The sequence below is a fragment of the Panthera onca genome, chromosome C1 (assembly GCF_046562875.1).
Source record: "Panthera onca isolate mPanOnc1 chromosome C1, mPanOnc1 haplotype 2, whole genome shotgun sequence".
Lineage (NCBI taxonomy): Eukaryota > Metazoa > Chordata > Mammalia > Carnivora > Felidae > Panthera > Panthera onca.
In genome coordinates this window covers 193,831,145-193,851,549 of record NC_138346.1, presented here as the reverse complement: position 1 = coordinate 193,851,549, position 20,405 = coordinate 193,831,145, and the positions used below count along the sequence as shown (strand labels likewise).

The following is a 20,405-nucleotide window of genomic DNA, read 5'->3' as shown; positions in this document are numbered from 1 at the left end:
CCTTTGGTTTTTTTCTTTAAATGGAGGTTCTTGTAACGGAGAAGGTCTCTCTACCACTAAAGAGGAGGAGGCCAAGGCGGCAAGGCCCCCGTGGTGTTATGTGGGGCAGAGCAAGAACCCTGAAAAGGAGGAGTGGATATACTCAGTGGAGTAGAGGCCGTTGGCCTGGTCCGACGGCATCTGCACCCAGACCTGGTCGTTGGGCCGCAGCTGGAGCACAGCCCCGCCAGATGCCTGGTCCAGGTAGCCCTTCTTGTATTCATCGTAGGTGTACGTTGCTGGCACGTTGTTCTTGTACAGGGCCACCCACACATTGGTGCCCTTGACGTGCACGTGGTAAGCAAAGTAGTAGACCCCGCCCACAGGGCAGGTGAAGATGCCAGTGGCTGGGTTGTAGCCACTGTGGCCATTGTAGAGAGTCCGGTCAAATTTAACAGGCATGCCGGAGGCGGGAAAGGGCGAAGTGAGCACAGCAGTGAAGGCAGGCGTTGTGTGGGCCGACAGCTCGCCCAGCCCAAACTGTGGCTTGCCCCCCTTGCCCAGCACAGCGCCCTCCACTCCACCATTGGGCAGGTGCAGGCCGGCAATGCCAGTCTCATCAAAGGCCCCGGGGGCTCCAGGGGGACCAGGTGGCCCGGGAGGCCCAGGAGGGCCGGTGAGTCCTGGGGAACCGGGGACCCCAGGAGGCCCTGTAGGCCCAGCCACTCCGGGTTCCCCCACTTTCCCCTCTCCAGGGGGTCCTGGCAAGCCCGGTTCACCCTTCAGGCCTGGCAGTCCCTGGGGCCCAATAGGACCTGCTGGGCCCTGGAGACCTGGGATTCCTGAGGGGCCCCTCAGGCCGGGCTGCCCAGGAAGCCCCAAGTCACCCTTCTGCCCCAGGGCTCCTGCCACCCCTGGTCCCCCAGGGCGGCCTGTGAAACCAGGCTCACCTTTGGGCCCAGTAGGTCCAGGGGGTCCATGGGCCCCAGGAAGTCCTCTCTCTCCTGGGAGCCCAGGTTTCCCAGCCAGGCCACTAGGCCCCTGGTCACCCCGAATACCAGGCACTCCTGGGGGTCCTCCAGGCCCTGCCTCCCCCTTGGGCCCAGGGGGCCCACGTCTGCCAGGGAGCCCTGCAGACCCTGGAAGTCCCGGGGGGCCCCCAAGGCCTTGTGGGCCCTGCTCCCCTGGCTCCCCATCCTCACCTGGCTCACCCCTATCCCCCAAGAGTCCTGGGACCCCAGCTGGGCCCCTGTCCCCCTTAGGGCCTGGCAGTCCTGGCACCCCATAGCCAGTGGGGCCTATCAGGCCAGGGGGGCCCCGGGTTCCTGGTTCCCCTTTGGCCCCTGCTGGGCCCTGTGGCCCTGGTACCCCTGCCACCCCTGGTATCCCCACACCATCCACACCTGGGGGCCCTTTTGGGCCCAGAGGCCCTGGCTCCCCCCTGGGCCCTGGCACTCCAGGAGGCCCCGACTCACCCTTATCTCCTGGGGCCCCAGGAAGCCCATCCAAACCCGGTTTGCCCAAGCCAGCTGGACCAGGGAGGCCAGGTGGTCCAGGGGCACCTCCCTGCCCTGGGGCCCCAGGTAGCCCTGGCTGGCCTACTCCATTATCCCCCTTGAGGCCTCGATCACCTGGGGGCCCAGGCTCCCCCTGGGGCCCTGGCTCCCCTCCGAATCCTGGGGGCCCTGGCACTCCTTGGGGGCCTGGCTTCCCAGGGACAGCAATGCCTGAGGGTCCAGGGAGGCCAGGCGGTCCTGGGGGGCCCCGGAGACCCTGGTCCCCTCGTATCCCCGGCTCTCCCCGAAGCCCTGGCTGCCCTGGTGGTCCGGCCTTGCCCGGGAGCCCCGGGGGACCAGCCTTGCCCATCCGGGAGAAGCCAGGGGGCCCAGCAGGGCCAGGCTGTCCATGTAGCCCTGGCTTTCCAGTGCCTGGTTTTCCTGGGAAGCCAGGAGGGCCAGGGGGCCCCCGAGGCCCAGGCTTCCCAGGTGGACCAGGCTCGCCTTTCAGGTCCATTGGCAGCAACGGTAGAGGCATTTCTGAGGGAGAGAGAGAGAAGGGGCAGTCAGGGGCCTGGCCAGTGGAGACGGTTGGACCCTTCTACCCACTCCCCCATGGGGTACACTACATCTGCTCATAAAGGCCACACCCCGTCTCCCCTTCGTGTGTACATGGATGATGGAGTTTAGGGATGGTCCAGTGGCCATCTTGGGGGCTCCTAGCACCCAACCTACCCAGGTCGATCCTTCCCAAAACCTTGGGTGACTCTCATCCCCGCAAGACCTGGAGGGGGAGAAATGGCCGCCAGGTGGCGCCAGCAGCCCTCCTTAGAACCAGTTGCAGCGGGGCGCCCCTACTTCCGTCCCTCCCCCTCCACACCCCACCTGAAGATCACCTCTGCCAGCCGCCCACTTCCGGCCCCTCGGAGAGCCGAATCCCCAGATCGGCGTCAGGAAGAAAAGGGAAGTGGAGAAGGTCTCTGGTAGAGACGGAGGGGCTGTGGCTGAAGGCCAGGGAGGAGCCGGTGGGGGTCAGGAGCTGTCTGAGGCCCTGCGGGGCGGGGAGGCGCTCACCCAGGTACTGGCCCTTGCCCTCGCGGAAGGGCGGCCCCACGGGTCCTTTGTGCATGGGCTGCACGTACTTCACGGGCGCGTAGCCCGCTGCCCCGCCGGCCCCGCCTCCGGTGGCCGCCCGCGGTCCGCACCCCAGCAGCAGCAGCGACAGCAGTGGCAGCAGCGAAGATAGGGGCGTCAGAGCCCCCCGCATGGCGTCCGCGGGCGTGCTGCAGTGAAGAACCGAGACAGGCCATCGAGCCAGCCCCCCGGTGGCTTAGCACCAGACCCAGGGGCTCACAAAAAGATCAGAATGTACACCTTCCAGAGCACCCATCTGACCTCGGCACACCCCTGCTAAAAACCCTTTGATGATAACACCCACTACCATGTGCTGGGCTGACTTTCTGCCAGGTACTGGGCTGAGTGCTCCAGAGACAGGAACTCACTTAATGCTCTCAATACTTTAACAAGTTATTATTGTCATCCCCATTTTCCAGATGACAAAACTAAAGCAAAGGTCAGCAGAACTGGGGGCTAAGTTCTGTCTGACTTCACATTATGTTGATGGTGCCCTTCTGGGGCTCCCCTCTGCCTTCAGGATCCTCTGTGGTGTCTGGCATGGCATTCAAGACCTTTTTAAATCTAGTCTGTGCCTGTGGCTCCGACCCTATCACCTACCACCCCTGTCTCTCCTCCTCCTCTCCACCATACCTTTGCCCCAGATATGAGGCAGCCTCACACTTCTGGGCCTTTGCCCCTGCTGTTTCTCCACCTGTGATGTTCTTTCAATTTCCTACTCATCCTTTAAGGCCTTTGGGAAGCCGTCACCCCTTCTTCTATAAAGTTAACCCCTCACTCCTTCACGTCCTGACCTAGCGCTGTCACAGCACTTAGCTCAGCTCTGAGAACAAGGCCTGTCCAACAAGATGTGGACACCCAGCCTACGTTTTCTACTCGCCAGCTGGAGTTTCCACTCTGTGAACCTCACTTTCCTCATGGGACAAGATGTCCACACAAAAACACATACCCAAATGTTCATGGCGACATTATTCCTAACAGCCACAAAGTAGAAACAGCCCAGATGTGCATTGGACAGATGATGGCATGACCATACGACGGAGTATTATTCAGCAATAAAAGTAAAGTACTGCTACGTGTCACATTACAGGAAAACCCTGACAACATCATGCTAAGTGAGGAAGCCAGTCACAAATTGTATATGATTCCATTTATATGAAGTGCCCAGAATAGGTAAATGTAAAGAGATGAAAGTGGGCTAGTAGTTGCTGAGGGCTGCTGGAAGGGGGAAAGGGAGTGACCACAATGATGGGTACAGGGTTTCCGGTAGGGATGATGAGAGCATTCTAAAACTGACTGTGGTAAAGGCTGCCAACGGCAAATACATTTAAAAAAAACCATTGAATCGGACACTTTAAAAGGGGCAACTGTTACGATGTGTGAATTGTATCTCAATAAAGATGTTATTTTTATTTTATTATTTTAGAGACAGCATGCGCATGAGCAGCGGGGAGAGGGGCAGAGGAAGAGAGAGAGAATCTCAAGTAGGTTTCATGCTCAGCGTGGAGCCCCACGTGAGGCTTCATCCCACGACCCCGTGATCATGACCTGAGCCAAAATCAAGGGTTGTACGCTCAACCAACTGTACCACCCAGGCGTGCCAAAGACGTTATTTTAAAACGCTGGACTAACAACCCGCTTCTCAGGGCTGCCGTGATGAGAGGCGATACTGTACCTGCCTCTCAGTGGGCACCCATCAATGTTGGAAGGAGAGACTACCCAGCATTTTGCACATGCGAGGCAAGTCCCTCCCCTGCCTCCCTGCTCTGGGCTCCTCTCACCCCCAGGGGCCTCTCCACACATGTGCCTGAGTGCACGAGGGGTTTGGGGGTGGGTTATGTACATCCAGGATGCGTGTGGGGAGCAGAGCCCTCCCTGGTGCTGGGCTGAGTCTAGAGGTGCTCAGTATCACACAGAGCTTCACAGGAATGGATGCAGAGCTCAGGAGAAGGCCGGTGAAGCTGCCAACCCAGCTCTGCCATCAACCGGTTTTGTAACATTGGGCCCGTAGGTCCCTCAAGCTCCCCTGAGCCCCAGAACAGTAACAGTAACGTCCATCACCTGTGGGGCTCCCCAGCCCAGAGCTCTGCAGGCTCTGTCTCACAGGATCCTCTCAGTGACCCCTGGGGCTCATACAGTTATTATCCCCATTTTATAGATGTAGAAACAGAAGCTTGGACTAGAAGAATCCTGCCCAGGATACAGCCCTCCACACAGGCCGCCTGTTCTGTCTGCACCACGATTGATGCCAGGACTAAGGCTGCAGACTCTGGGCCCGGCCCTCAGGTAAGTCCCGCTGATGGAGGCTCTGGCTGGCACTGCCCTAACATTTCAGCCCTGAGAGGCTTGCTGGTCCTGTTTTCCACATGAGGAAGCACGTGCGGTCTGAACCTAAACCTGGAGCCCCAGCCCCTAACCACCGTATTGTCCCACCTCTCTGGCATGGGATAAGGGCCCTCCTGCACAGGCCACCTGCACCGGGCAGGGGCCCTGGAGTGGGGGTGCTCACCCATGCACACAGCCAGAATGTTCTGCCTGGTGGGTGGGCAGGGGTGTGAGGGAGCAGGCAGAGGGGGCAGAGCTTGTAACAAGAAGCAGGGGGAGGCAAGGGGGCCGTTCTGGCCTGGTAGGCCAGAGGCCACGGTCATGGCACTGTCACAGGAGGAGTCAGCACAGCCCTGGTTCTGGGAGCCCTCACCCTCTTCCCATGCTGAGCTGAGGCCTCACTGGGGTAGGGGGTGATGGAGGGTAAGGCAGCCTCGGGTTTAGCTGGAAAGATGCTTAAGGCAAAGGACTGTGCGGGAGCACAGGCAGGCAGGACACCGAGGCAAAAGTCCCAAGTCCAGCCAGGAGCCCAGGCAGGACCCCCCAGCCAGCTCCCCATCTTACAACCTCCTTGGCAATGCGGATCTCTGGGAAGCGTCCCCTCCACCCTCACACCCTGTGGCTTCCTAAACTCGCCCTGTCCCAGCACCTCCTGCACTGTGCCCCCTCCACTGAGGGTGATAGATCTGCTGCAGGACCCCAGAGCTGACGTCTCCTCTAGAGTGAGCTGGGGCTGAGTGAGGATGACAGCTCACTGCAAGCAGACCTCCAGCCTAGTGCTTTGTTCAATGAATGATTTCATTCCCCGGGGGGCGCTTGAGGGGCTCAGTCTGTTAAGCATCCTACTTGATTTTGGCTCAGGTCATGATCAGGGTTTGTGGGATCGAGCCCTGTGTCATGCTCTTCACTGACAACACGGAGCCTGCTTGGGATTCTTTCTTCCTTTCTCTCTGCTGCTCCCCCGCCCCCCCACCCCCACCCCCGCCGCTTGCACTCTAAATAAACATTTAAAAATAAATAAATAAATGATTTCATTCCCACAAGGCCCCTGGGAAGGAAGAGCCCCCCCCCCCCCCCATACACACACTCTTCTTTCTGGAGATAGGGAGCCTGAGGATTGGGGAGGTACAGCGATGCACACCAGGGCGAGAGCTGGCAACCAGGATTTGAGCAGAGGTCTGTGAGAACCAGCAGGGGGAGGCAGACAGGAGAGGGCAGCCCCTAGACAGACAGACAGAGAGGCTCCAGACTGCCTGTGGGTTTGGGGAGAGAACATCACTCCAGCTCCTGGAGGGGAGGCTGGCCTCTGCCAGTCCAGTGGGGGCCGGGGAGTGGAAGCAAGCCCATGACCTTGAGAAGGGGTGTGCTGAGCCTGTTCTCAGGGCTGCGGAGAGAAATGATGCCCCTGGAGTGGCACATTGCGGCAGCCTCCTGGGACAGACTGCCCCCAACCCAGCCACCATCAGACCCAGGGGTGCCTGGGTGCCTCCAAGCCCCCTGCCTCCTTTCCACCATCACCCCTTTCCTGCCCCTCGCCCCCCTCCCGCGCCACAGGCTCCCTGAAGCTCTGTGGCTTCTGAACACTCGAGTCTCCAGATTTTTACTTATCCTTGGACATCCAGGGAGCCTATCGGATGCCTGCCCTGGTCCCAGCTCTGTGTTCCTCTCTGGCCTTTTCACTCTCTGTCCCCGCCACATTCTCCCCACTCCATGCCCAGCACCGGACTTGGCTGGTACACAGTGACACTCCATAAAAGTTGGATGACCTCAAGTCACCATCAAGTTTAAAGACCGTGCCAATAACTCACTCAGTCCTTTCCTCAGACTTTGTACCTGTCACACTGCCCTGGGAGCCCCCTCCCCAGGCCAGAGGGGTGCAGGTAGGCTAGACTGGGAAGAAGTGGGAACACTCACATTGTCCCAAAGGACTTCAGCTAAGAACAGCCTGCACAGGGAACAGAGGTGCAGAGAAAAGAACCATTCATTTGCTAGGAGTGTCGGGGTTCAGGGGAGGGCCCTGAGGCTCAAGGCCGGCTCTGCTGTGTGACCTTGGGCAAGCCATCACCCTCTCTGGGGGAACACAGGAGTCAGGGCAGATGGGAAGAGGCTGGGCTGGCAGGGGCGGGAGGTGGGGTGCATAAGGAGACGCTGATTCAGGGGATTGAGTGGTGGCGGCAGCAGGGTAGACGCGGTGTTTGGACAGCTGCAAGTCCTTAGCGGGGATTTCCCCCTTTTCAACAAATCCCCGTAAAACAGCGTTTTGTCCAAGTCAGCGTTTTGTGGCAGCCTGGGCCTCCTCCCGGGGCGGCCAAGGAAGCTGGCTGGGAGTGCAGAGTGCTCCAGGGTCTTTCAGACCAATGCGGGGTTGGGGGGCAAGGACTGGGTGCCGGCAGGAAGAAGTGGCACAAATATAGACCCCTCTCTCCTGGACATGGCTGCAGGAAGGGAAGAGACCTCAGCTAACAGTGACCCCTCCCCACCAGTCCCCTCTCAGAGGGTCTGGTCCCAGGGGTGACCAGCAGAGGGGACCCGGGCGATCCTACGTAATGTAAAGGCCTGCGCACTCCCCATCCCACTTCACAGATGAGCTGCCAGAGGCTCAGATAAAAAGGGGGGCTGAGGGAGAAGGCTCCTAATGGACCATGCAGGGGTGGGGCTGGTGTGGCCCTGGCAGCCCCCCTCCCGGGGTTGGGGGGTGGATGGAGCTCAGCCCTGCACAGGCTCCTATGCTCCAAGCCCCCCACCCCAGACGGGCTGCAGCGGCAGGCGGCTGCAGCGGGGGGAGCTCGGGGAGCGCTCAGGCAGCCCCGGGGCCTGGCCAAACCACAGGTATGTTATGAGACGCTTCCTGTTGTGGAGACATTTCTGCGGGATCCGGCTGCCCCGCTTGCTCCCCTAGTACCTCCTGTCTCCCCACTCACCCAGCCTCCCTCTCTGCTCTCTCCCTGGGTCTCTGGCCCGGACTCATTTCTCTCTGTCTCTCTCTCCAGCCCTGTCTCTGCCACCTCAACAGGTGAGCAGCATTTCTTGCTCAGGCTCTCTCTCTCAGGGGTCCAGCCCTGGGGACCCCTAAAGCTCTCCTAGGTTCTGGCAGCCCCTGGACTCCCATTCCAGCACAGCCACTTATGAGATGTGTGATCTTGAGCAAGTGACTTAATCTCTCTGAGCCTCAGTGTCCTCACATGTGAAAGGATTAACTGAGGTGATCTGAGTCACTGGCCCCTCCAGGTGTGCTGTTCTGTCCTGCTGCCCTGATGGCCAGGAAGTTCTCCCTTCAGTCTAACCTCAGTTTCTCTTGCTGCAAAGCAACATCTCCTCCAACCCTTAAAAAACTCAGGTGGCTTGCTGCCAAAGGCCAGGACCTTACGAAAGTTCCAAAGTCAATTTTCTGGCCTCCCAGGCCTTTTCCCTGACCGCTCCGGAGATGAGACTGACCAGGAGTCCCACAGCCTGCTCAGGGCTGGGATGGAGTCATGGATCTCAGATGGGAACAGAGGGGCTGCCCTCCTCACCCACTGGGCATGATGCCCGCCCCACCCCCACCCAGCCGGGCAGCTCCGGACTCAGCCAGGGCTCCCTCCCTGGCCCCTCTGCCCCCTGCCTCTTTCCCAGCGGGTGGGAACTGGGGAGCTCTTTCCTGTCCTCCTTTCCTGCATCTCACATGAAAGGGGTGCTACCTACTCAAGGCCCAGCCGCCTCCATACCCCTTCCCCGGGGCTTCTGTCTGGGTCTGCCCCCCACCCCCACCCCATCTCCAGCCTCTACCTCACCTGTCCACACAGGCCTAACCACCACCCCCCACCCCGCCGCCCCAGACACCCTCACCTCTCCCCAGCCTTCTCAGCCAAGCTCCTTGAAAGGACCATCTCTACCCCTCACCCCTGCGTGCTGCTCCCACCCCTCGCCTGGTGCCTCCTCCCCCCAGCACCAAATCCTGCCTGTGGCCCAGCTCTCCTCCCTCCTGGAAAGGCTCCTCCTCAGATTCTTCTCGGCTTCCTTCCCCTGCCCACTCTGCAGACCCAGGCTTGCCTCAAGGAGCTGGCTCAGGCCTCACCTCTTGTCTCTGGATGTTTCTCCTGCAATTTCCAGCTCTCACCAGCCCCACAGCCCCAGTCCCATCACCGAGGGCTCCCACATCGGCCTCCAGCTACAACCTCACTTTGAGCCTGACTCTTGTGTTCAACTCTGAGCTGAGCCTTTTCACCCGGCTGGCCCTCAGATACCTCCACCCAAACTGCTGTCATTATCTTCTCCCCATTACTGACATCCTTGCCTCTCCCACAGGCCCAGGCCAGATATCTGGACACCACTTCTGATCCTTCCTTCTTTACAGGGCAGTGAGGAATCTAGCCTGTACAATGCCTTCGCACAATTAGAAAAGGCTAGCCCTACTTCCAGCAGACTCAGATACTCTCATTGCCTTTCCTGGGTGCTCTTGTATAGTAACCAACATGCACAACTGTACATTTCCTTTACCCTTACACCCCCAGTCCAATCCTGTAGACTGCCTCCTCTATTTCTCTCACTTCTATTCCTTTCCCTTATTCCCCATAATCTGTGTCCTAACACAGACCCTGTACTCTCCCAACACACAGCCCCGACACATTCCAACCATTTAGTAAAGGTTTGTTATATAAAGTTGCCAGATCCTCGCCTGCATTATCATAGCAGCCTCTCTCCCACACTCACTCTCAGCTTCTCTGTTTTCCCACAGATACTCCAACAGCACTTCTTGAACTTTAGTGTGCATCAGATGGTTTGTTAAAACACAGGTTCCGGGGCCACACCCCCCCCCCCCCCCCCCAGGGATCCTGATTCAGTAGGTGTGGAATAGGACCCACCGTCTGCATTTCTAACCAGCTCCCAGGTGAGGTGATGCTGACCGTGTGTGGACCACACTTTGGCATGGCTCTGCCCATGGCCCTCCCCTGCTCTGGATTCTCCAGTGGCTCCCTAGTACCAACTTCATAAATGCCATGTTATTCCGCAATTCACGTGGCTTCCTGGAGAAGGAGGCCTACTTCAGACCCAGCAGGATGTGGACCAATTTAGATGGAGGAGGTGGAGAGGGCAGAGATTGATGGTGAGCCTGGCAAAACCCCAAGATCACAACGGTGGCGCCCACTCTGAGAGTCCGACGGAGGAGGAGGCCGGGACAGTCTGACTGTGGGAGCCATGTGGGTGTGTGCCATGCCCACCTGTGTCCCTTCCTCCGTGTCTCGGTGTCACTGAACCCAGATTCTCACCTGCCTGTCCATCTCAGGCATCTTCCGGGTGTCTCTCTCATCCCACCTCAGTGTCACTGTCCTATTTTTGCCTGTCTCTGTGACCCCATTTGTCTCTCTCCTCTCCTATGTCCTTGTACTTCGATCCCTGTCTGAGTTCCAGCCTCTATAATATAATCTCTAGCTGTCAGTCACTTGATGGGACCCTCTGAAAGGCCAGCATTTATGGCCTTAATGCTCATGCTAACATCAGGTATGTGTCTGACCTCCCCAGGTGGAGACTTGTGGAGCCCAGTGCCCCATACGCTGAGCTCTCTGTCCTTGCAGATCAATAGGAGACTCTGACCCCCTCACATCTTAATGCACAGGCATGAGGATTGCTCCAAAACCAAAGAACTGCGTGGAATCTTGGACTTGGGGGTGTGAAGGGAGGTAGCCAGGCCAGGGCAGCGTTGCCTGGAGGCCATCTCATCATCCAGGTTGATGGCAGGACAGGAGCGCTGCCCCTGCCCACCTTGTGTCCCCTACCAGGTTTCAAATTTGCCAAGAGTCCCAATATCCCTCACCTCTGCAGGCGTGTCGCCCAGACCACAGGGACCTCAGTCTGAGAAGCAGCACTGTAAGCAGGCTGGAGAGACAGGTCAAAGCTCTAAGGTCCATAGGAGTAATGGTGGAACATTCCAAACTGAGCGCAGAGCTGAGAACATCTGGGCAAAGAAGAATAGGGGACCTCTGGGGTGGGGGCACCCCAGAGGCAGAGAACTGCACGTCTGGAATTGGACAGAGCAAGACACAGACTGGAGATAAAAATAGGGCTTCACCAGCCAGGTTGCTGTAGCCTGGATGAGGGCTGCAGACTCCCCGTTGGGGAAAACACACTTGGGAGTGAGAGGAGCCCGCTCCAGTCCTGGGCCCCAGCACCCTCACATCCAGGCACCCCAAACCTAGTGTTTTCCTCTACCCGCCTGCCTACCTTTGCCACACAGCCCTCTCCGCCCAGAATTCCCTTTCTTTCTCTTTCAAGCAAACATGTTATTCCTTATTTAAGACAGCTCAAATGCCGCCTCCTCCGAGCAGCCTTCCCTGCCTCCCTCAGGCAAAACAGCTACCCCTGCGTCCCTCTTCCTCCACCCCTACCTGACTAGGCTTGGCACACAGTAGGTGCTCAGTACAGTCTGCAGCCTGGGTGCTCCAGCTCCAGGCCGTTCTTCGTGGTTCTTCCAGAATGCTTTTCACCTCTGGGGTGTAGGGGGCTTGGGCTGACTCTCCCTCCCGCCAGGGATTAGGTCCACCTCTCAGGCCTCCAGCCTCTGCCCATCTCTGAGAGGAGAAGTCCCACCACTACCCTGGGGAGGAGCATCTTGGGGCAAAAACGTGTCCGGGGAGGTAGGAACAGCCATCTGGGGGCAGAAGAACCAGAAGAGGCCTGCAGTGGGCAGGACTCAGGGCAGTATGTGTCCTCAGACTGGCCCTGCCCTGCCAAGGGGCTCAGGCCTCAGCTGGTGACATCGCTCACTTCCCAGCAGAGGCCTTGAACTTCTGACCAGGACTGAACATGGAAATGTCCCCCCCCAGACCCAGCTGTGCCCAAGGTCCAGGCCGGGCCAGGCAGGGCCTTCACGGCAGCCAATCCCTCGCCTTCTGGTTCACATTTGCAGCCTTTTCCGGAGCGCCACCCGCCGCCCGCTGCCGCCTCACGCCTGCCAAGATTCCTGAGCCTTCGCGGCTTCCCCGCTCGGTGGCGGCAGCGGCAGCGGCGGCGGCGGCAGGAGGAGTCGGGCTGGGCTGGGAGGGGGCCCGGCAGGAGCACAGCCAGGCCACTGCACCCGGGCAGGCCAAGCAAACACAGGCTGCGCCAAGGAGCCGGGGCGAAATAGTTCACAAATGAGAAAAAGCTGCTTCCGAGTTGGGCTGGGGTTTTAAAAGCCCAGGCCGCAGGGAGCTGAGGTCACCTGCAAGAGGGGCTGCCCGCTAGGACACCCTGAGCCTGGGAGGGGCTTCTGCTGCAGCAGGCGGGAGCGAAGTTAGACAGCAGCAAGCACAGGCCTCATCCGGCTGGGGCTATCAGCGAGCCCTGCCCCCAAATCTAGCTTACCTCTCAGGTCAGAGGGGCCTCTGAAGGTCCCAGCAAAGGCAAGGCCTGAGGATGAAAGAGAAACAGTGAGGAAGATGCCAGGAGCCGGGAAGCCTCCTGCCCTGGCTCAGCCACCCAGTGCCCACCGCAGGCCTCTTACCGGGAGCCTCTGCTGGAAATTGGCCCCAGTCTCAGCCCCTCGTCTCAGGGAGCCAGGATGAGTGCCCCACAATCACTGTCTTCCTTCATCTGTTCCCAGCACACTTGTCAATGCCCATGGGGTGCCTGGCCCTGGCTTGATGGAGTCCCTCCTGCCCTAGGGCCCAGGCTGAGGAAGCTTCTCTGTGTGCCAGGATCCATGCTGGAGATGTCCCCTACTCTCTGCCACGCCCTGGGCTAGGGTGGCCCCTACTAGAGGCTACAGTTCCTGCCTGAGGAAGCTCCTTCTATGTGGGGAACCGAGGCTGGGCCTTGGGGGCACAGAAATGGCTCAGCCCCATGCACTTCCCTGCCCTAAATTATCTGGAGGCATCAGACAAGTGACCATCACACAATTGGCTAAGATCTCTGGGTTGGGGGAGCACAAAGCAGGGAACATTGCCTCCACCTTGAGTTTCCCCAGAGGCTTCATGTAGGAAGGGACTCTGGAAGTGGATCCTGAAGGGAGAGTAGGAGTCTGAAAGGCAGAGTAAGAAAAGGAACTTCAGGCACTAGGAAGCTGCTTGGCAGATACAGGGAAGGTCCAGAAGTGCCGTGGGCTGGAGAGGACAAGTAGGAGCTGAGAAGGCCAGGGCAACAAAGTGAGGAGCCTTGAATGCCATGCTTGCATTTCTTTGGAAGGCAGTGAGGAGCCACAGAAGGTTGTTGAGTGGGAAGGAGATGTGGTCAGAGCCCTGGATGGCCAGGTCCCCATTTCTGCCTCCATCAATCATGTCTAGTTCATGTCACACAGCTGGACACAAGGGAGCTGAGGCTGTAGTCCAGGCCCAGCTGTAACTCCGGGGTGGATAGGGAGGGGACACCTAGCCAGCCCACCTGGCAGGGAGGCCAGCAGCAGCGTCACTTTCTCCTCCAGCTGCTTGCTTGCCTCTGCCTGCTCCCATGGAAACTCTGACATCCCAGCCCCGTCTCTTGCTGCACAAGCAGCGAGATGCCAGAGCCAGCAGCTCCTAGGCCTTCCCTCTGACTCAGCTAAGACCTGCCTCAGTCCCTGCCACTGAACGCCATGACCCTTCACGTGGGTCGTGAGGCTACTCTCCGAGGGCCCGGCCCAGCCGATGAGGTTGAGTGGGAGGTCCTCACTGCCCAACTCAACCCTAGCCTCTCTGGCCACAGCCCCCAGCCCCACCATGAGGCTCAGGGAGGAGGAGTGGTTTATGTCAAATCTGGGCTTTGAAGGATGAACATGCATTTAATGGGGGGGGTGGCGGGGACAGGTGATAAGTCCAGGCCGAGGGAACAGCACGTGTGAGGGCGTGGAGGTGTGAAAGCCCTAAACGTATCCAGAGGATGGAAAAAAACAAACAAAAGAACTAACCAATCACAGCTAACATTTATTGTGCACCTATTATGTGCCTGGCTCTGGATTCCTGTCGTGGATGATCTCATTTCACGAAGCAGGGTACTTTGCCTTCCCTTCTTACAGAGGGGGAAACCAGGGACAGAGAGGTTAAATAACTGGCCCAAGGACACACAGCTCATGAGGGATAGAGACTGAATTGGAACCGAGGCTGTTGTCTCCAAAGGGGCTCTTAACCTCTGCATTATACAGATGATTGGAAATGAGAAGGGCTAGCTGGTGTCAGCCTGAGAACATCAGAATCAGAGACCCTGGGCCCAGCCTAAAGCTGGCTCCCCACCCCCTCCCACGTTAGCATTTATGGACAATGGTCTCTAAACCCCAAGTACACTTTATGCCTTGGACATGGCACTAGGCATGCTCCTGGCACTACGTCATCAATTTTCATGTAAGCCTGGAAGGTGGGAATTGTCCCGTTCTGAGAAGGACCGCTAAGATCCAGAGGGGTGACATCCATTCTGCAAGGTTACAGGACTGGGAAACACAGGGGCCAGATCTTAACTTTGGTGCTTGCCCAAACCCCAAATGGCCAAACCCCTATATAGTTGGGGTTCCTGGAGACCTCAGCCATGGGTCTTTCTCCCCACTTCTCCTCCATGCCACCTGTGCTGCCTCAACCCAGATGGCAATGGGGACAGGCAAGGCTGGGAATAGGATGGGCAGCTACTGTCAAGGGCCTCAGGAACCTTCTCCAGTTGATCAAGGCTCCCTCAGTCCTACAAAATAGGAAGCAGGGGCGGGTGGGTGTGCCAGGGCAGTGCCCGGGCCTACTTCAATGGGACTCTGTTCTTAACCTCCACCCACAGCTGCCTTTCCTAATCTCCTCCTTGAGCCCCTCCCCTGGCGACATCTCCTCTTTGCACGGAGCCTGTTGCCAGCTAAATCCCAGGCCAGATGTGGGTGGGATAATCTACACCCCCCAGCCCCCTGCCAGCTTCTCTGCAAAGGGCTCCCAAGGAGGCTGGCCAGGGTCCCAGGCCCACATCCCCATCCTAACTTTCCAAACTGAGGTGCTGATCGGCAAATGATCCACCTGTCCTGGAGATGGGCTCATGGAAGAAGTCCCCATTTTCCAAGCAGGCCCAGACTGAGAGTCTTGCTTGAAAAATCATGATGGGTGGGGCGCCTGGGTGGCTCAGTCGGTTAAGCATCCAACTTCAGCTCAGGTCATGATCTCACTGTCCCGAGTTCGAGCCCCACATCGGGCTCTGTGCTGACAGCTCAGAGCCTGGAGCCTGTTTCAGATTCTGTGTCTCCCTCTCTGTCTCTGCCCCTCCCCTGCTTGTGCTCTTTTTCTCTCTCAAAAATAAACATTAAAAAAAATTTTTTTTAAGAAAAAAAGAAAAATCATGATGGGTTAAGAGCCCAACTGCATGGATTCGTCTCCCAGCCCTACCTCTTACTAGCATGTGACCTCACTCCTCTGTGCCTCAGCTGCTCCATCAGTGACATGGGATCAACTCCTATTCATGGAGCACGTGTAAGGATTCCATGAGTTAATTTCATATAATGAACTTCTCGTGGTATTTGGCATATAGGAACGTTCAATAAATGTCTGCTATTATTATTATAATTATCATCACTACAACCCCTCCCCAAAGCCCTGTGAGGTTACTATTATAAACCCTATTTTACAGATGAAGAAACCGAGGCTCAGGGAGCAGTCACTTTCCCCAGGTCACTCAGCCAGTTAGTGGTGGATAGCCCCAGAGTCTGCACCTAAGCTGAGGGAGCCCACAGATGAGGACAGCTTCACAGCCCCCTGGAGCAGAGGCACAGTGGGGGCGGGGAGAAGAGGGTCCCCTCAGCCCCTCCTGCCTGACCCCCAGGAGCTTCCCCCCTGCCCAAGTCTCTGCTGCCGTCCCTGCTGCCTCCGCAGGAGGGGACTCTGCATTCCTGGCTAAGCGGCCGGATTTGCTGTGCTCCCGGAACTATGAAAAGAATGTTTGCCACGAGCTGAGCCGTGGTCGCCTGTCAGAGGAGCGCGGCCTGAAGGGCCCACGCAGGGCTGCATGGCGGCCAGCACCAGCCGTGGTGGGAGGGAACAAGGCTAGACACAGAGAAAGCTTCTGGGGAGTGAGGGCTGTGGCCGCAGGGCAGGGATGCACACCACAGAGTCAGCCTCCAGGGATTGATTTTCCAGAGAGGAGAAATGACCCCTCCACCCCCCAGTCTACATCGCTCCTCGGCACAGGCTCTAAGGAGAGCCAGGGTGGCATCAGTGGCCCATCTCATAAATGGGATATGGGGCCCCAGAGGAGAAGTCACCTGAGATCACACAGCAGCCAGTGGCAGAACTGAGACCCAAAACCAGGACCCCTTCCTTCCAGAAGCTTCCCTCCCTTGTAGGGCCCACCAGAACCACTGTGGGCTCTTAGACACTAGAAAACACCATCCTAGGCCCCTCTCTTCCGGGCTCTTTGGGCCTGACCTCATGCCTGCTACACTCCATGTTCCCCACCCCACAAAAAGCGCCTTGTGCTGTGAAAATGTCTGGGGGCACTGTGGATGCTCAACAGTTAAGTTTCCATCCCTTTCTCCACCAAATCAGGCCCCGGAGAGGGCAGTGACCCGGGAGGTTGGTGGGAAGCACATGAGTCAGGCATCCTCACAGACTTGGGAGTGAATCCCAGCTCAGCACTCAACAAGTTGACACTTGGCCAGATTATTGACCTCTCTGAATCTCCACTTTCCCCTCTGTTAAATGGGCCGCTGATTCTTGCCTTGCAGCACTGTTACAAAGACTAAATGAGACATGTGAACATAGGAACGGGCACACAGTAGGCACCCAATAAACTCTTACTGTTACCCTCCCCCAAGGGGACAGAAAGAACTGATGTTAGAGAAACTCAGGTGATAAAGTTCCTTCCACCCCAAGTCCTTGATGGTTCCTGCTAGTGGAGCGGCCTCTGGAAGGAAGGGAGGCTTGAGGCCAGGATCCTGGCCTCTGGTCTCAATTCTGCTACTGGGTGCTGTGTGACCTCAGGCAAGTTCCTCTTTGAGTCTCCTTGAGCCCACCCCTGAGATGATAAAGCCGGCATGGCTCCCCCCACGAAGCACTAACCCTCTACCACCCCCTTCTGCCCTCCAAGAGCCAGGAATCTCAGCCAATCCAGGTGGCACGGGCACAGTCGCCTCCCAATTCGGACCTTTCCAAGAATCTGACTGGAAGCAGGACCAAGTCCTCCCACGTCCCTTCCCAGGATCCGCCCAGAGAGGTGCAACCAACACTGATCAGGAGTGTGGGGGAAAGTCCCAGGTGCTACACCCTGATGACACATGTGACTTGGGACCACTCCTTACCTCTCTGCAGGTAAAATGACCCCTGGAGACAAGCATTAGCATTCTCATTTTATAGATGAGGAAACAGAGGAAGCCGCTTACCCAGGGTCACATGGAAAGGAACCCAGGTCTGTCTGACTCCCAAGGCCACCTCTTCCGCTCACTGCACACACTGCCTTCACTCAAGACCCACTGCCCACACCCCAGGACCCTGGAAATGCCCACAGAACAGAGCGGATCCGGAATTCCCTTTCTGAGAGTGTGACTTCCCTGGCTGATGTCTGGGCACCTGTGTATACACATATGGCCTCACACCCCTACTCGGGCTTCTGTACACACCCCAGGCCTCCCAGACACTACACCCCCAAACTCATGGCCACACTCAACACCCAGTCCCTCGCTATCTCAGCATACCAGACTCCAGGGTCCAAATCCATACCTCTCCTTCACCTGCCTCCACTGGAGACAGGCCACAATCACCCAGGAGAAGGGTCCTGGCTGAGCCTGTCCTCACCCCCACAGCCAATCACCGAGGCCTGACCAGTCTCTCCCCTTACTGCTTCCTCTCATCCCCATGCCAGCCACCCACCTCGGCAGCCATTGCATTCACCCTCAAATGGGCCCAGCCTCCTCAGTGATTTCCTTGCCTATAAGATGGCTTTTTATCCTTGCCCCAGGAGCAACCACAGTGATTCCCAGACTGCATCATTGTGTGGCTCACACCCTTTCTCTGGTCAGGGCTCTTGGAAATCTGACCCCAAAGTAGTGCTCAGTCCCTCCCACTCATTCCCCTTCTGTGTGATCCACCAATTGCTCACTGTCCCCTAAGAGAACCTTCCCACCTCCATACCTTTGCACTTGCTGTTCCCTCTGACTGGGATGGCCTCCATTCCCCCTTTTCACCACCTGCACCTGTCAAAGTTCTCATTCTCCTTGAAAGCCCTAGCCAGAGTCACCTCTTTGGTGTTGCCTCCTTGATAGGCCCTCCCTCCGGCACTTTGGCTTGCACGGTGCCTCCCTCTCATGTACCTCGACAGACACTTTGAGACACAGCTGCACCCCATATGACAGGCCCCTGTGCCTCTCCGGTTCTCCACTCCAACTCTAAGTGCCTCGGGCCACAGATGGGACCCGCTCATCTGAGGCCCCACCGTCCCATAGGGGAGCCCCCCATGCCTGCTGCTGGGGGGTCTGGAGTGGGCTGGGGGGCCAGCAGGGCTGGGAAACTGGGGCTCTGCCAACCTTTGGTCTGGCTCAGACCAGGAGCAGAGGAGGTAGTGAGGGGTGGTTAAGCTGACAGCCCTGTTTGGTATCTTTCCCCTCCCTCTTGCTAGCAGACAAATTCACTTCCATTTTTTCTTTCCTCTTCCACTGAGCCAAAGAGCAGAAACGCTCATTTTCACTCTGGTGGACAAAGTGAAACCAGAGGGAGAGACCCTGGTGAGTGTGCCTGAGTGTGTGAGCGTGTGTGTGAATGCGTGTTGTCCTGAGTATGTCTGGCTGGGCCACATGGGGCCTGCCATGTGTCTGTAGGAGTTTGGGTGTGTGTGTGTGTGTGTGTGCGCGTGCACACACGTGCCCTGTCATTTCAGCATCTGTGGTGGTGTGTGTTCAGTAGAGCATGTTCACCTGTGTGGTTGTGCATGACTGTCAGTGGGAGGGAGTGTAGCTGTGTGTGGCTGTGAATGTGTCTGTGGTATGCCCTCATCGTTCTGGGATGACTGTCCAAGGATCTGTTAGTGGTCACCAGCCCAGCGAGAACCCAGTGGAGGCATCTATGCCCCGACCAAAACCGCCAGCTCCCCTGCAGAGTGGGTGCCCACCAGACCCCCCCCCCTCCCTGTCCCGGGCTCTAGAATGGGCTCCCTGAGGGCACTCCATCTGCTCAGGGCAGTGAGGGTCAACGCCCAGAGAGAAACCCCAGCCACCCCAGCTCCCCACCCTTTCAAATGACCATGGCAGCTCCCCAGAGGTGGCCTTTGCTAAGGGCACTCTGAGGAGGGGGTGGACCCTTGCCAGCAGACAAGGACAGGGGTCTTAGCAAGAGGCACTGAAGCCAGACGAGAGGAAACACTTCTGGGTTGCGAGGGACCCCTGACGGAGGCCTGTGTGGAACCTAGCATGTTCTCACACACACTGGGGGTCTCACCCAAGCACCCACCGACACACATTAATAAACTGGCAGACACTCACTGTCCCCCTCGCATCGCGCAAGTGCACACACTGACAGGCGCACACACTGGTACACACGTACACGCAACAAGCAAACTCAGAGAGTTTGCCCTTCCCCAGCTGACCACTTCTGGGGAATGGGGAGCGAACCAGGCTTCTCCACCCAGGGACTCCCGGGGCTACCCTGTCTCCAGCCTCTGGACACACACACTGGGGAGGCTGTCCTGGGGTCCTTAGACCCCAGTCCCTCTGGGCCAAGCAAGGGCCCTCTCATCCCTGCAAGTCTCGGTTCCAAGCTGGGGCAGGGGGATGCTGAGCCTCAGTCTCCAGTTTGGGGGTGCTGCCAGAACACCTACAATAGGAGGGACCTGGGGGCAGAAGCAGAAAAACAGAGGAACTGGAAGGTGGCCAGCGAGCCAGGAATGGCAGAGAGATGGAGAGAGGGGGAAGGGAGAAGCTGAGGGGTTTCCCCTGCCCAGGGCTAGAGGGGGGCTTTAAGGCCCCTCACCCCTCCTGTCTCCTCCACCGCCCTGTGGGGGAAGCTTTGTCGCTCTCACTTCGCAGGTGGGAAGGGAGACTCCCAGAGGTGAAGTGATGTGCCCAGAGCCCCATCATCTGGGATTCCACCCGGCAGTCTGATGCTGGAGCCCCCACTTCTGGGAGAGGAAGGGAGGAGAGAGCTTTATCCGGGAATCTGCCTGGGGGAAACGGGGCACAAGGAACGGCATGGGCTCTCTCATCCTAGCGCCGACACTCTGGCCCGAGGTCCCATCCCGTCTCCACGCCGCGGCCCAAGTCGCTGATCTCGCTGTCCCAGACAATCTCAGGGGCAGCCTAGGCCGGGTCCTGCCCTCGGGAGCCCCCAGCCCCGGAGTCCGAGCCAGCCTCCCGGCCTTTACCTGCAAGGGCGGCCGCAGGGCGCCGCTCCCTGCCCTCGAGGGCCGCCCCGGGCGCGCGGGCTCCTGGCAGGGGGTGTCGTCGAGGTCCGCGCCGGCGGGGCTCCGCGTCGCTCTGCCGGCCGCCCCTCGCGGCTGCCGGAGTGGGCGGGCGGCGCGGGGTGGGGGGGGCTGGGGCGGCGGGAGGGGCGCGGTGGGGCGGGGCCTCCACCCTCCTCTTTCCACAGCCACGGCCAAGGCCCG

The 20,405-nt window shown here is 58.5% G+C and overlaps 1 protein-coding gene and 1 long non-coding RNA gene across 4 annotated transcripts; one reads left to right on the top strand and one right to left on the bottom strand.

Annotated features, from left to right (window-relative positions):
- Positions 1–2: 2 nt before the first annotated feature.
- COL8A2 (collagen type VIII alpha 2 chain) lies at positions 3–20,298 on the bottom strand. 2 transcript variants are annotated; one of them, XM_060625789.3, is made up of 4 exons: positions 20,166–20,294; positions 12,255–12,299; positions 2,550–2,758; positions 3–2,015 (listed from the first exon to the last, which is right to left on the bottom strand). In XM_060625789.3, the coding sequence occupies exons 3-4, from the start codon at positions 2,740–2,742 to the stop codon at positions 97–99; spliced, it is 2,112 nt and encodes a 703-aa protein (XP_060481772.1). In that variant the 5' UTR covers positions 2,743–2,758; positions 12,255–12,299; positions 20,166–20,294; the 3' UTR covers positions 3–96. The 2 variants fall into 2 exon arrangements, with proteins under 2 accessions (XP_060481772.1, XP_060481774.1); XM_060625791.2 differs by lacking the exon at positions 12,255–12,299 and having other exon boundaries at positions 20,166–20,298.
- Positions 2,222–13,659, top strand: LOC144617273 (uncharacterized). 2 transcript variants are annotated; one of them, XR_013557650.2, is made up of 4 exons: positions 2,222–2,451; positions 4,036–4,349; positions 4,768–4,895; positions 9,649–13,659. It is a non-coding gene; the product is annotated as an uncharacterized LOC144617273 (long non-coding RNA). The 2 variants fall into 2 exon arrangements; XR_013557651.2 differs by having other exon boundaries at positions 2,222–2,553.
- Positions 20,299–20,405: the final 107 nt, after the last annotated feature.